The 14,412-nt window shown below is 44.2% G+C and overlaps 1 protein-coding gene across 2 annotated transcripts in view; it reads left to right on the plus strand.

Moving 5' to 3' along the window:
- The window catches only part of ZNF609 (zinc finger protein 609), a 223,784-nt gene that overhangs the window by 145,321 nt on the left and 64,051 nt on the right, over positions 1–14,412 (plus strand). For both annotated transcript variants that reach the window (XM_030814550.1, XM_030814551.1), the window contains one exon: positions 11,346–11,571. In XM_030814550.1, the coding sequence (XP_030670410.1) occupies positions 11,346–11,571 (226 nt within the window). The remainder of the gene's footprint in view (positions 1–11,345; positions 11,572–14,412) is intronic.

Raw genomic sequence — 14,412 nt, forward strand, 5'->3', positions numbered from 1 at the left:
AGTGCAGTGGTATGTGCCTGTAGTCCCAGCTACTCAGGAGGCTGAGGCCGGAGGATTGTTGAGTCCAGAAGTTCAAGGCTATAGTGAGCAATGATTGCGCCACTGTAGTCCGGCCTGGGTGACAGAGCAAGACCCTGTCTCTAAAATAATAATTTTTTTTTAAGAATTTCCATGACCAGAAAGTTTTCGAACAGCTGGCTTATAGCAGGGAGAATCATTCCATTCCTCCTTCCTAAGCCACAGCAGAGCAAAATGCAATTTGTGATGTCTCAATTTAGAATTCTCATGTTTTCTCACAGGACTGACAATATGAATGATGATTCATTAGTTCTTTAGTACAGTTTGGTCCAGCCACATTATAGGTTAAATAGACTTCTGTGGGCCGGCCTAGGAATCGCTGTTTAAGACTTCTGACATCTGTGATTATTAAGGTTTCAGAAAAAGGCTTTAGCTTTCTGTTGTGTTTACTTTATTTGATTTGTGGGGTTTTTTAATTTTGCATTTTGTTTGCTTACTTGTTTTTATATTCTCAAAGGTAAAAGAGTGGAGTAAAGATGACACACTTAAGTCCTGACTTTTTAGGAAATGCATATGTGAAAGGAGGCAAAAGAAGTGTATTCAGGAAAGGAAGTAGTTGCGAAGTTCTTTATTCTTAGGAAGCAAATCCTAATGCTTACCTTGTAACCATACAGGAATGGGAGGGATTATCAGCCTTCTATGGTAAACATACAGTCAGCTTCAGAGGAAGTACTTAAGTCTCTATCATCACTCATCAACTGCTAAATTAATAAGCTTTGCTGAAGGAAAATGTGAATTTCAAGCAGGCAGGAGATTGTAGAGTGAGAAGACTTAGGGAAGAGCAATGGAGATGCTTCATTCAGCAAAAACCTTTGCCACAGTAATGGACACTGCCATGTGATTTGTGTTGCACATTGATTTTGCTTATGAGATTTTTTCCTTTGTTAAATTTCAAGCATAATTTATCTGTTTCCCACACACTGGGAATTTCTAGACAGTCTTGAATATCAGGATTGTTTGATCTGCTGTCTCCTCTTTAGCAGAAAAGGATTTAGGGTCTGAGCCCAAGAATGTATAGGGATCACTGCAGGAGAACAGACTATAGACTGCAAGTCTGTAGTCTTCAAATTATATGTTCAAAAGCAAAAACAAACAAAAATCAAAAGAGAAAGAGAAAAAAACAAAATTTAATGTTCACTGTACTTGCATTTTCTTTCTTTCTTTTTTTTTTTTTTTGAGGCGGAGTCTTGCTTTGTTGCCCAGGCTGGAGTGCAGTGGCGCAATCTCAGCTCACTGCAACCTCTGCCTCCCGGGTTCAAGCAATTCTCTGCCTCAGCCTCCCGAGTAGCTGAGATTACAGGCTCCCTCCACCATGCCCGGCTAATTTTTTTTTGTATTTTTTGTAGAGATGGGGTTTCACCATGTTGGCCAGGCTGGTCTTGAACTCCTGACCTCATGATCCGCCCACCTCAGCCTCTCAAAGTGCTGGGATTACAGGCATGAGCCACCGTGCCCAGCCTGTACTTGGATTTTCTAGTGCACAATAGAACAGCCTTCACTGCTGACCTTGACTAGGTACTGATTGGTTAAGTACTACATTAAGTCTTCTGTGAATAATAGAATATATAGCTTCTTTTTTTTTTTCTGAGACGGAGTCTCCTCTGTCCCCCAGGCTGGAGTGCAGTGGCGCGACCTCGGCTCACTGCGAGTTCCACCTCCCAGGTTCACACCATTCTCCTGCCTCAGCCTCCCGAGTAGCAGGGACTACAGGCACCCGCCACCACGCCTGGCTAATTTTTTTTGTATTTTTAGTAGAGATGGGGTTTCACTGAGTTAGCCAGGATGGCCTTGATCTCCTGACCTTGTGATCCACCCACCTCAGCCTCCCAAAGTGCTGGGATTACAGGCGTGAGCCACTGTGCCTGGCCTGCCTATATATAGCTTCTTAGAACTGTTTGAAGACTGGTTATGTTGCCAGCTACTCTGTCTTTTTATCTTTTTCCTCCTTGCCTCCTGCTATAAGATATTTTGGAAATTAACCAGATTTATAATCAAATTCTTTTTCAGGGTAGCCTAAGTGAAATCTGGAAGCTCAGCAGTCCAGGAGCCTCTTTTTTTTTTTTTTTTTTTTTAAATTTTTGTTTATTTATTTATTTATTTTTCCAAAGGCAGGGGAGAGGCAGGGTCCAAGTGTAGTTACTGTTTGAAAAGGACCTGCCAGGCGTGATGGCTCATGCCTGTAATCCCAACACTTTGGGAGGCCAAGGCCAGTGGATCGCTTGAGGTCAGGAGTTCGAGACCAGCCTGGCCAACATGTTGAAACCCTGTCTCTACTAAAAATACAAAAATTAGCCAGGTGTGGTGGCATGCGTGTGTAATCCCAGCTACTCAGGAGGCTGAGGCAGGAGAATCACTTGAACCCAGGAAGCAGAGGTTGCAGTGAGCCGAGATCACGCCACTGCACTCCAGCCTGGGCAACAGAGTGAGACTCTGTCTAAAACACAGAAAAGGACCTGAGGCCAGGCATGGTGGCTCACACCTGTAATCCCAGCACTTTGGGAGGCTGAGGTGGTGGATTGCTTGAGCCCAGGACTTCAAGACCAGCCTGGGAAACATGGCAAAACCTCGTCTCTACAAAAAATACAACAGTTAGCCGGTCATGGTGGCGTGCACCTGTAGTCCCAGCTACTTGAGAGGCTGAGGTGGGAGGATTGCTTGAGCCTGAGAGGTCAAGGCTGCAGTGAGCCATAATCACATGAGCCTGGAAGACTCTGTCTCAGAAAAAGATGAAGAAAGAAGAAGAAAGAAAAGGACCCAAATTTCCTCTACTTATAGTTAAATGTTGTGTTGTTTTGGGATTTACTCAGCGTATTCTGTTGCATTCCGACAAGAGCTTTGTGGAAAGGAGGCATTCAGATTTCTCCTTCCATCCTTAATTATCCCATGATATCTACCTGCTAGCCTCTCATGACAAGGAATTGCTGATTTTTCAGAATAAGCAAAAATCATCCTTATTTAAACTTATTTATTTATTTTTTGAGACAGAGTCTTGCACTGTCGCACAGGCTGGAGTACAGTGGTGTGATCTCAGCTCACTGCAACCGCCGCCTGCCGGGTTCAAGTGATTCTCCTGCCTCAGCCTCCCGAGTAGCTGGGACTACAGGGATGTGCCACCATGCCCGGCTAATTTTTTATATTTTTAGTAGAGATGGGGTTTCACCATGTTGTCCACGCTGGTCTTGAACTCCTGACCTCAGGTGATCTGCCTGCCTTGGCCTCCCAAAATGCTGGGATTACAGGCGTGAGCCACCGCGCCCAGCCTAAACTTGTTTATTGAATGGAATTTTGTCTCAAAATTCCAGTCAACAGAAAGTGGTTCAAATAATTGAAGATTTTTTTTTTCTCTGATTTTTGTTTTGAGACAGTCTTGCTCTATCACCCAGGCTGGAGTGCAGTGGTGTGATCTCAGCTCACTGCAACCTCTGCCTCCCAGGTTCAAGTGATTCTTGTGCCTCAGCCTCCCGAGTAGCTGGCATTACAGGCACCCACCACCATGCCTGACTAATTTTTTTTGTATTTTTAGTAGAGATGGGGTTTCACCATGTTGGCCGGGCTAGTCTCGAACTCCTGGCCTCAAGTGATCTGCCCACCTCAGACTCCCAAAGTGCTGGGATTACAGGTGTGAGCCATGTGCCCAGCCTTTTTTCTGTACACACCACCATGCCTGGCTAGTTTTTGAATTTTTTATAGAGACAAGGTCTCTCTGTGTTGCCCAGGCTGGTCTCAAACTCCTGAGCTCAAGTGATCCTCTGTCCTTGGCCTCCCAAAGTGCTGGGATTACAGGTGTGAGCTACTGCCTCTGTCTTGATAACGTCTTATCAACATAAGGTTTAGTGTATTTGATGACATCCTACTTTCTTTTTTTTTTTTTTTTGAGATGGAGATTCACTTTTGTTGCCCAGGCTGTAGTGCAATAGCACGATCTCGGCTCACTACAACCTCTGCCTCCTGGGTTCAAGCAATTCTCCTGCCTCAGCCTCCCGAGTAGCTGGGATTATGGGCATGCACCACGATGCCTGGCTAATTTTTGTACTTATAGTAGAGATGGGGTTTTGCCATGTTGGTCAGGCTGGTCTTGAACTCGTGACATCAGGTGATCCACCTGCCTCGGCCTCTTAAAGTGCTGGGATTACAGGTGTGAGCCACTGTGCCCAGCTAGTGACATCTTACTTTCTACACAATCTTATCTGATAATTCTGAATAAATCTGAACATTCATGTAACCATCATCCCCAACTACCTTTTCATTTTCGGATAAAAGAAAGTTTCTTAGAACTACTGCTGTTATCAGTAGAACTAACTTCCTTCTTGCGTTTTTGTCGGTGAAGGTGAAGATATAAGACTCATTGTGAAGGAGAGAAGGAAAGGTCTATCTCAAATATCTCTTCAGTGAATTTTCTTTCTTTTTTTTTTCAGATAGGGTCTCTCATTTTGGTGCTCAGGCTGGAGCACAGTGGTGCAGTCATAGCTAACTGCTGCCTCATCCTCCTGCCTCAGTCTCCCAAGTAGCTGGGACTATAGGGATGTGCCACCATGCCCAGCTAATTTTTTATTTTTTGTAAATATAGGCTTTTGCCATGTTGCCCAGGCTGGTCTAGAGCTCCTCAGCTCAAGCAATCCTCCCGCCTTGGCCTCCCAGAGTGCTGGGATTACAGGTATAAACCATCACATTTGGCCTTCAGTGTATTTTCTACCTGTAAAGTTATGTTGCAGCCATGAAGATTTTTGTCCATCAGTGCCTCTCATCTGTGAGAGGCAGTTGAAGTAGGTATATGATTATAATTACTCCTTGTGGGGAGATGAATGACTCTGGCCTTTCTCTATTCTCTCAAGTCCCCATTTCTGTGTCATCTGCCTATCAACATTCAGATCCTTATATATGTTATTAAACTGATATCTTCTTTTTTTTTTTTTTTTTTTTTGAGACGGAGTCTCACTCTGTTGCCCAGGCTGGAGTTCAGTGGTGTGATCTCGGCTCACTGCAAGCTCCATCTCCCAAGTTCATGCCATTCTCCTGACTCAGCCTCCCGAGTAGCTGGGACTACAGGTGCCCACCACCACGCCTGGCTAATTTTTTGTATTTTTAGTAGAAACAGGGTTTCACCATGTTAGCCAGGATGGTCTCCACCTCCTGACCTTGTGATCCGCCCGCCTCGGCCTCCCAAAGTGCTAGGATTACAGGCTGGAGCCACCGCGCCCAGTCTTCTTTTTTTCTTTTTTTTTTTTTTTTTTTGCACTCTGTCGCCCAGGATGGAGTACAATTGTGCAATCTCAGCTCACTGCAACCTCCTCCTCCCGGGTTCAGGTGATTCTTATGCCTCAGCCTCCCAAGTAGCTGGGATTACAGGTGCACACCACCATGCCCAGCTAATTTTTTATTTTTAGTAGAGATGGGGTTTCACCATGTTGGCCAGGCTGGTCTTGAACTCCTGGCCTCAGGTGATTCACCTGCCTCAGCCTCCCAAAGTGCTGGGATTACAAGCGTGAGCCACTGCGTCTGGCCGTAAACTGCTATCTAAAGGTAAATTGAGAAGTATCATTTTAGGATGGACAACGTAGGGAGACTTTGTCTCTACAAAGTTTTTGTTTTTGTTTTTGTTTTTGTTTTTGTTTTTGTTTTTGTTTTTTGGAGACAAAATTTCACTGTATTCTCCAGGTTAGTCTCAAACTCCTGGACTCAAGCAGTCCTCCCACTTCAGCCTCCCAAAGTGCTAGGATTACAGGCATCAGCCACCATTCTTGGCCAAAAAACTTAAAAAAAAAAAAAATTAGCCTAGCATGGTGGTGCACATGTAGTCCCAGCTACTTGGGAGCCTGAAGTGGGAGGATTGCTTGAGCCAGAGAGGTCGAGGCTGCAGTGAACCGTGATCACCCCCTGCACTCCAGCCTGGATGACAGAGCGAGACCCTGTCTCAAAGAAAAGAGAATTATCGCCGGGCGCGTCTGTAATCCTAGCACTTTGGGATGCTGTGGCGGTTGGATCACCTGAGGTCAGGAGTTCGAGACTAGCCTGGCCAACATGATGAAACCCAGTCTCTACTAAAAATACAAAAATTAGCCGGACATGGTGGCGGGAGCCTGTAATCCCAACTACTTGGGAGGCCGAGGCAGGAGAATTGCCTGAACTTGGGAGGCAGTGGTTGCAGTGAGCTGAGATCACGCCATTGCACTCCAGCCTGGGCAACAAGAGTGAAACTCCATCTCAAAAAACAAACAAACAGAAAGTATTAAAAGATAAAGGACATAAAGTGTTGGGAAACTCCAGAGATCTCCTCTTTAAATTCTCTATAAGTCTCTTTTCAAGCTTTTGTTTTGTTGTTTCCCTCCCCAGTAAGCTAAGCCCCAGGAGCCATGATGGCACTTCTTAGCATTTCAAAGACAACAAGTTAAGTTAGCTTAACTTTTGTTGGTGTAGTTATTAAGGCATGTAATGACCTTAACTTTTTAATATTCCTATTCCTTATTTTCCCTCTTGGCCCCAATCTCCTGACAATCCCTGCTGTTGTATTTTAGGTATATGGGAAAGATAGCAAAATGAGTCCTTTTCTGATTTTTTTTCCTCCTTTTTTGAGACAGGGTCTTGCTCTGTTGCACAAGCTAGAGTACAGTGGTACGATCACAGCTCACTGCAGCCTTCACCCCCAGGACTAAACTTTCCTCCTGAAACGGGAAAAGTTCCCTTGTCCCCCTCACAGGGCGTGCAATGGGAGTGTGGCTCACTTCTTCACTGCCCTGCTGCTCAGACCTGTAGGGTAGCATACAGAGGGGCAGGCTGTGGGGCTCCAACCCCGGCAGTGTCTCGGGGTGAATACTTACAGCTGAAGCCCCAGTGGGTGTGTGTTACAGGGTGCCCTTTTAGTTTAGCTGTCCTTAGGTGGCTTGTGTTAGCTCAGTTAGACCCCTGCCTTATCACAAGAACAGAGGACTTTCTGTATCCCAAGGTTCTTGTCTTGGTGTACTGAAAGAATCGGATCACATGTGGGCTTGGAGAATGAGTGTAAGGTTTTATTGAGTGGAAGTAACGCTCAGCAGATTGGGGAGCCAGAAGGGAGATGGTTTTCCCCTGGAGTTCAGCTACTCAGCGGCCCAGGCTCTTCTCCAAATGCCCCGGCCAAACTCTGCTTCGTTCCACGGCCTGCCGGCATCTGTCATGTGCTCTTCCGCCATCATGTGCTCTTCTGCCGGCATGATCCTCTCAACGCCTTCTCGAGGTCCAGCCGCTGTATCTTCTTCTGCCAATGTGTTCCTCTAGAAGTCCAGCCGCTTGTGTGTCTGCCTGCTAGGGTCTGGGGAGTTTTTATAGGCACAGGGAGGGGCCGTGGCAGGCCAGGGTGGTCTTGGGAAATCCAACATTTGGGCGGGAAAACAAAAATGCCTATCTACCTAGGTCTGTGAACACAGGCCCCAGATGGAGCCCTAGCCAGGGACCATGCCCTCCTCTACCCAGCACTTCCCTTCCCCCCTTCCATATCATTTAAAGGGACCACGTTCTTCTCTACCCAGCACATCCATATCACTCCTACCTCAGCCTCCCAAGTAGCTAGGACTACAGGTATATGCCAACACACCCAGCTAGTTTTGTTTTTGTTTTTGTTTTTAATTTTTTGTAAAGACAGGGTCTCACAATGTTGCCCTGGCTAGTCTCAAACTCCTGGACTCAAGCACTCCTCCCGCCGCGGCCTCCCAAAGTGCTGGGACTACAGGCTTGAGCCATTGTACCCAGCCCCCTTTTTCTGATTGTTATCTTTTCCTGGAACGTGATAAATGAAGCTATCTTTGTTTCAGTGAATAATAGAATATGAAATCCTGTAAAGCCACATAGGTTATTAGATGAATATCACAGAGCTTATTATGCACTATGGCTTAATGTTAGATTATAGATATGACCAAATGGTAATTAACAGAGCTGGAGCTGTAATTAAATACTATTGTGCTGCTCTGTGATCTCTCCTTAGATTTCTGTTGCAAAATAAACGGAAAATGAATAGTTCAAACCCATAGGTGGATTTTGTCACTTCTCCCCATCCCTGAACATCTCTTTTAATTAACTAAGTAATTAAATAAAGTCATCTTCATACAACAGAGATGCCAAACTCTGCCTAGTAACTCTAATCAGTAAGGGTAGTTTGATGCATACTTGTTAATGAGTTCCTCATGTGTATGAGTCTGTTCTGTTATTCTTAGTGATCAGTTCAGCTGAAGTTTCTTCTCTTCACTTATTCTATAGCAGGGTATAATTTGGCAGACTGCTTGAATGCAACAGTGATGTTTCCAACCTACATTTTAGGTGTTGTTTTCTGGATTTCTTGGTGCAAAATTGGGGACTTCATTTTATCTAGAATGTATTAACTTATCTTTCTCCTAGCCTGCCAGGAGCACTGAATAACCTAGCAGGAAATTAAACTACTTCCAGAAAAGAGCTTTCCTCAGTGGCTGAGAGAAAGAGTGTATAGGTGTCTCCCTGGGGTAAACTTCTTTCTGTGCCTAGGGTTGCTGCCTGAGCTGTGGAACAGGTTGGCAATAGGACATGTGCAAGCAAGACAATCAGAAAGTTCACAGGAGTGACCTGGAAGGTTTAGGCCAATGTCTGTGTCCAGTAGGACCTTGCAGGAATTCCTCTTGTGAGTAGAAGAAAGTATAGAAAAGGGAACAAACCCTAAGCAAACGAAGTACACATAGAGGCTGTGAAACTGCTTCTGTCACAGTTCTTCCCCAAGAGAAAGAATAGATATACAGAGGTGAGGCCAAGAGTAGAGATGATCTGTATATTCTGTCTCTAACTTTCCCTCTCTAGTGACTCTCGAGTTTCGTCCAGCACTGCACAGGAGTGAGTAGGGAGGCTCCAGTTTACTTTTTCTGTGTTGTTTTTACCTTCACATCTGTGCATGGAAATTTTAAAAATCTTTCCAGGATCTACCACATCCCAAGAAGGTTGGGAAATTAAATTATAAATGCCCAGTTTTCAAGAGAGCAAATATGCCTTTTGGCATTTATCATAAATGTAGGTGATTCATTATACAGGCTTCCACTTCCATTTCATTTCATGAAAAAGGTGGAGTTAGGGAAGTACAAGGGGTGTGTGTGTGAGACAAGCAGATAAGGATGTTTTGGCAGCTCTTCAGGGACCAGAATTAATCAGAATCAGTGTATGAACATTCTGTGGACTCAAAATGATGATCTACAAATAATGATGACTTTCTAAGCCAAGAAGTCAGAGCCAGCTGTGGAGAATGGATCCGGTACCCAGACCTCAACCTATAGGCTAGTTTTCAAGGCCAGGAAGGTGTTTGTCTCTGTGTGTATTGTGGGAGGGAAATGGATTATATAGGTAGAGTGATAGTCATGTAGTAAATTATTCCAGAATCAGAGTTTTGTTGCAGAGCTATTTAGAAGCTTGGATTATGGATGCATGTATGATTTTCTCTGAATGTCTCTATTAAAGGACTACATTTAACCTAGACTAAGAAGTCCTCACAAAAGGAAGAGTCCCAAGGATTGGGAAAGTCCTAATCTTTGACTCTCATTTTCTAGGTCTGCTGATTAGTATCATACTTAATCTTTGGAGGAAATAAGCCAGTGTGTGCATTGAGTGTCTTTGCATATGCAAGACATTATGCTCATTCAGGATTGGGGCATCAATCACTCGAGCATAATAGACTTTGTCAGCCTCATAAATTCTGGAATTTAAAGAGTTAAAGGATCACTTCCCACTTTCTTTTTTTTTTTTTTTTTTTTTTTTTGAGATAGCGTTTCACTCTGTCACCCAGACTGGAGTACAGTGGTACAATCATAGCTCATTGTAGCCTCAACCTTCTGGGCTCAAGTGGTCCTCCCACCTCAGCTTCTAGAGTAGCTGAGAATACAGGCATGTGCCACCACACACAGATACCTTTTTTATTTTTGTTTTTTATAGAGGTAGGGTCTTGCTATGTTACCCAGGCTAGTCTTGAACTCCTGGCTACACGTGACCTTCCTCCATAGGCCTCCCAAAACATTGGGACTACAGGCATGAGCCATTGCACCTGACCCATCACAACTTTTATGTTTTCTCTAGATGTGTTGCATTCTTCTTGGAAACTAACTAATTACATTCTTGTGAGAAGTTCTAGTTTCTGGTTTTGGAGGCAGATTGCTTCTTTCTTTCTTTCTTTCTTTTTTTTTTTTTTTTTTTTTTTTTTTTGAGATGGAGTCTCGCTCTGTCACCCAGGCTGGAATGCGATGGTGCGATCTTGGCTCACTGCAACCTCCGCCTCCCAGGTTCAAGTGATTCTCCTGCCTCAGCCTCCTGGATAGCTGGGATTACAGGCGCCCACCACTACGCCCGGCTAATTTTTGTATTTTTAGTAGAGTGGGGTTTCACCGTGTTAGTCAGGCTGGTCTCGAACTCCTGACCTCAGGTGATCTGCCCACCTTGGCCTCCCAAAGTGCTGGGATTACAAGTGTGAGCTACTGCGCCTAGCCGTGTTTGACTATTTCTATCTATGTGTACATAATCAACCACATCTTCAGACTGCTGTTGATTGGCTTCTGGGTGGCAACAGCACCTCCTGTTTCTTATAGATAAATTTGATGTTAGAATTATATTCCAAGATGCCATTCTCATTAAATAACCACTGTTACAGTCTCTAAGGGTTAGAAATTCCCACCAGGTTAATCCCAGCCCTGTTATAACTTTATTCCTTCTAGCCAAGAATGTATTAAAGCACCTAGGATCATTAGGAATCTGGCATTCCTGGGATTTGGCTATTTCTTCCTCTCTTTATCCCCATCCAAATTCATGGATTTTATGTCAGACTAATGTACTGTTTGCTGAATGATAGATTGGTAGGAAGCATAGTGGTGGTAGCAGAACATACCTCAGATGCTGGTCCTTGTCTTTCTCATCAGTCTGTGTGCTCTGTTACTATTGAAATCTGGCCCTGATTCTCTTTCATTAGAGACATTTTAATGAGATGAGGAAAAAATAGAACTTTTTAAAAAACAATTTTAGCCAAGTGCAGTTTATGAGGAAGATCATTAATAAGAATCATTAATAAGATCGTTATATGCTCATTAATAAGAGTTTCTCTTAGCACAGGATGCTCTCATCTAAACCACTAGATTTGTAGTGGTATCATAAGCCAGAACTTGAAAGGAAGAACTAAAGTCTTATTTATAGCCGTCTGCACTCTGGCAGGAATAGATATAGGACTAGATTAAATACAGAAAAGGTATTTCCTCTAAATGTTCTCCCTGCAACTCAGCTACTACTTTTGCTTCCCTCCACAGATGGAGTCCCCTGTTTCCACACCAGCAGTGCTGCCAATACACCTTTTGGTGCCAGTGGTCAACAATGACATCTCATCTCCTTGTGAGCAGATCATGGTTCGTACCCGATCAGTTGGGGTCAACACATGTGATGTGGCTCTAGCCACAGAGCCTGAGTGCTTGGGCCCCTGTGAACCTGGAACTAGCGTCAACCTTGAAGGCATCGTGTGGCAGGAAACAGAAGATGGTAAGTGTGATATGTGGCTTTCCCCTCCCTTCTCAACCTGCTTCTGCAGGGGAGCCACCAGGGGCTTATTGTTGTAAATATTGCCAAGTGGTTATTAGAGTTTCAAGTGTCCACAGTCTGCGGGAGATACCCACACAGAGGATTTTAGCAGACTTAGCAAAATTTCCCAGCTTCTAGAGATTCTTCCCTTCATAGCTGTTCAACAGTGTTGATCCTGGTACTTAAGCAGTCATGTGATAGGTGTTGGCCAGGTAATTCAAACTGTATCTGTACTCTCCATATTTTATATGGGAGAGTTAATTATAAATTAAATTTGAGGTCAGGCCTGAAGAGAAAAATTAATAAAAGGGCAGCTGAGGGAGTCAAGAGAATGGAGAATAGTCACTCTTAAATTCACTTAATGTTGGCTCATTGCATATGCAGCTCTTGCCTTTTTTAACACCTACAAGTACAGCCAGCTCACTCTTCCCACTGATTGCCTCATTGCCCAGCCACCCACACCACTTCATGTATCTGTCACTTGGTACAGATTTTATAGGCCGAGGCAACAGGGAAATGTTTAGATGGTCTTGTTTTCAGGCATCCACTAAGCAGTTGGCTCATTGTAGGTTGCTGCTGCCCAAGGCATCCAGACTTCTTGCTTGTTCCACTTGCCCCTGAGAACGGAATCTATTCTGTTTTGGAAATTTATGAACCTGAAAAAATGGAAGGGAGTGTAAAGGGACTTAATGGGGTATTTCAGATCTTTTGGTAACATCTGGTGGCAATTTGATTTCTGCATATTCTTTTTATGAAGAATCCAAATCCTTGTCAGAGTATATGTGGTTAGAGAGTCTGGGCCTCAGTCCCATCATGTCTCTGCGTCAGTAACCAGACTTTCAAACTGTCCTCACTCTGAGGAGATTAGAGGCCCAGCGGAGCACAGCTAATCATCTCTGATTATCACAGAGCTGTTTTGTCAGTCTGCCCCTAGAAATTCAGGCATTTCGTTCTGGTCGTTCTAACAAAATCTGTTCCCCTGAATATTCTGTTGTCATTCAGTATTTATTTAAAGTTTACCGTGCAATAGGTGCTGATGTGTTACAGGTTAAGAACTCTGTATTCTTGTCTGTCTCATCATTAGGAATATAATACATCTTCAGCTTTCAGAATAACGTTGCTAATGAGGTTTTATTGTGTGCCTGAGTGGTAGAAGCTGATGCAGAGAAGGTAGAGAGAGAGTTTAACTCTAGAGGTTGACTCTCGATATGTGTATACAATATACAATCTGAAAATCACAAAGTGGCTATCTGATTTTTAAAATGTCATCTGCTTATGGACAAATGTCTGAACAGTCAGAGTCTGTTGGAATGACAGACACATCCGGACCATATCTCTGTGCCATCAAGCAACCTTCAAGGCCTTTTGCCTCAGTATATTGAAGATAGAATAAATCGATTTCCTGCCTATTTGTTCTGCTTGTCTTTACGATGGTGACTCTTTTCCAAGAACAAGATGCTTTTTTTATGTGAACCTAACAAAAACTTTGAGAGAGTGAGGCTAATGCTTTCACTCTCTTGAAGACAATGAATACCTTTTTATCTGAGGATCTCTTCCTGCCAGGGCAAAATTAACACATAATTTTTTTTTTTATTTTTTGTAAATCATTTGCTCTGAAAGACTCTTGTTTGTCAGGTTGTCACAGGCAGCCTATTATTACCAAGTTCCCCTGTTGTGTACACTTTTTTTCTTTTTTGAGACGGAGTCTCACCCTGTCGCCCAGGCTGGAGTACAGTGGCGCGATCTTGGCTCACTGCAACCTCTGCCTCCCAGGTTCAAGTGATTCTCCTCTCTCAGCCTCCTGAGTAGCTGGGACTACAGGTGCACACCACCATGCCTGGCCCATTTTTGTATTTTTAGTAGAGACGGGGTTTCACCATGCTGGCCAGGCTGGTCTTGAACTCCTGACCTTGTGATCCACCTGCCTCAGTCTCCCAAAGTGCTGGGATTACAGGTGTGAGCTACCATGCCCAGCCCAGTATGTACTCTTAAGGTACTCTGTACTTTATTTCATAGCACACATCAGTTTGCAACTTTGTTTATCATTTTATGATTTTTCTATTAATGTGTATCTCTTCTACTGTGTTAGAAGTTCTGAGATCAGGCAGTCTGTTTTGCTCATCGTTGTATCCAAGGTACTTAACATAGGTGGCAACTGACACCTATAGTAGTAGACTGTCAAAAATACTTGTTTGAGGCCAGGTGCGGTTTATCACCTGAGGTCAGGAGTTCAAGACCAGCCTGGCCCACATGGTGAAACCCTATCTCTACTAAAAATACAAAAAAAAAAGCTGGGTATGGTGGCGTGCACCTGTAATCCCAGCTACTTGGGAGGCTGAGGCAGGAGAATTGCTTAAACCCCGGAGGTGGAGGTTGCAGTGAGCCAAGATCACACCGTTGCACTCTGGCCCAGGCGACAGAGCAAGGCTGTCTCAAAAAAAAAAAAAAAAAAGAAAAATATATTTGTTTGAATGAAGGAATGCTTGCATCTATGTCATTGTCATTTCTGGATCTATCTTAATATATATCTAGAGGAGCCGGGCGCGGTGGCTCAAGCCTGTAATCCCAGCACTTTGGGAGGCCGAGACAGGCGGATCACGAGGTCAGGAGATCGAGACCATCCTGGCTAACATGGTGAAACCCCGTCTCTACTAAAAATACAAAAATTAGCCGGGCGTGGTGGCGGGCACCTGTAGTCCCAGCTACTCGGGAGGCTGAGGCAGGAGAATGGCGTGAACCCGGGAGGCGGACCTTGCAGTGAGCCGAGATTGCACCACTGCACTCCAGCCTGGGCGACAGAGC

The sequence above is a fragment of the Nomascus leucogenys genome, chromosome 6, assembly GCF_006542625.1.
Source record: "Nomascus leucogenys isolate Asia chromosome 6, Asia_NLE_v1, whole genome shotgun sequence".
Taxonomy (NCBI): Eukaryota; Metazoa; Chordata; class Mammalia; order Primates; family Hylobatidae; genus Nomascus; species Nomascus leucogenys.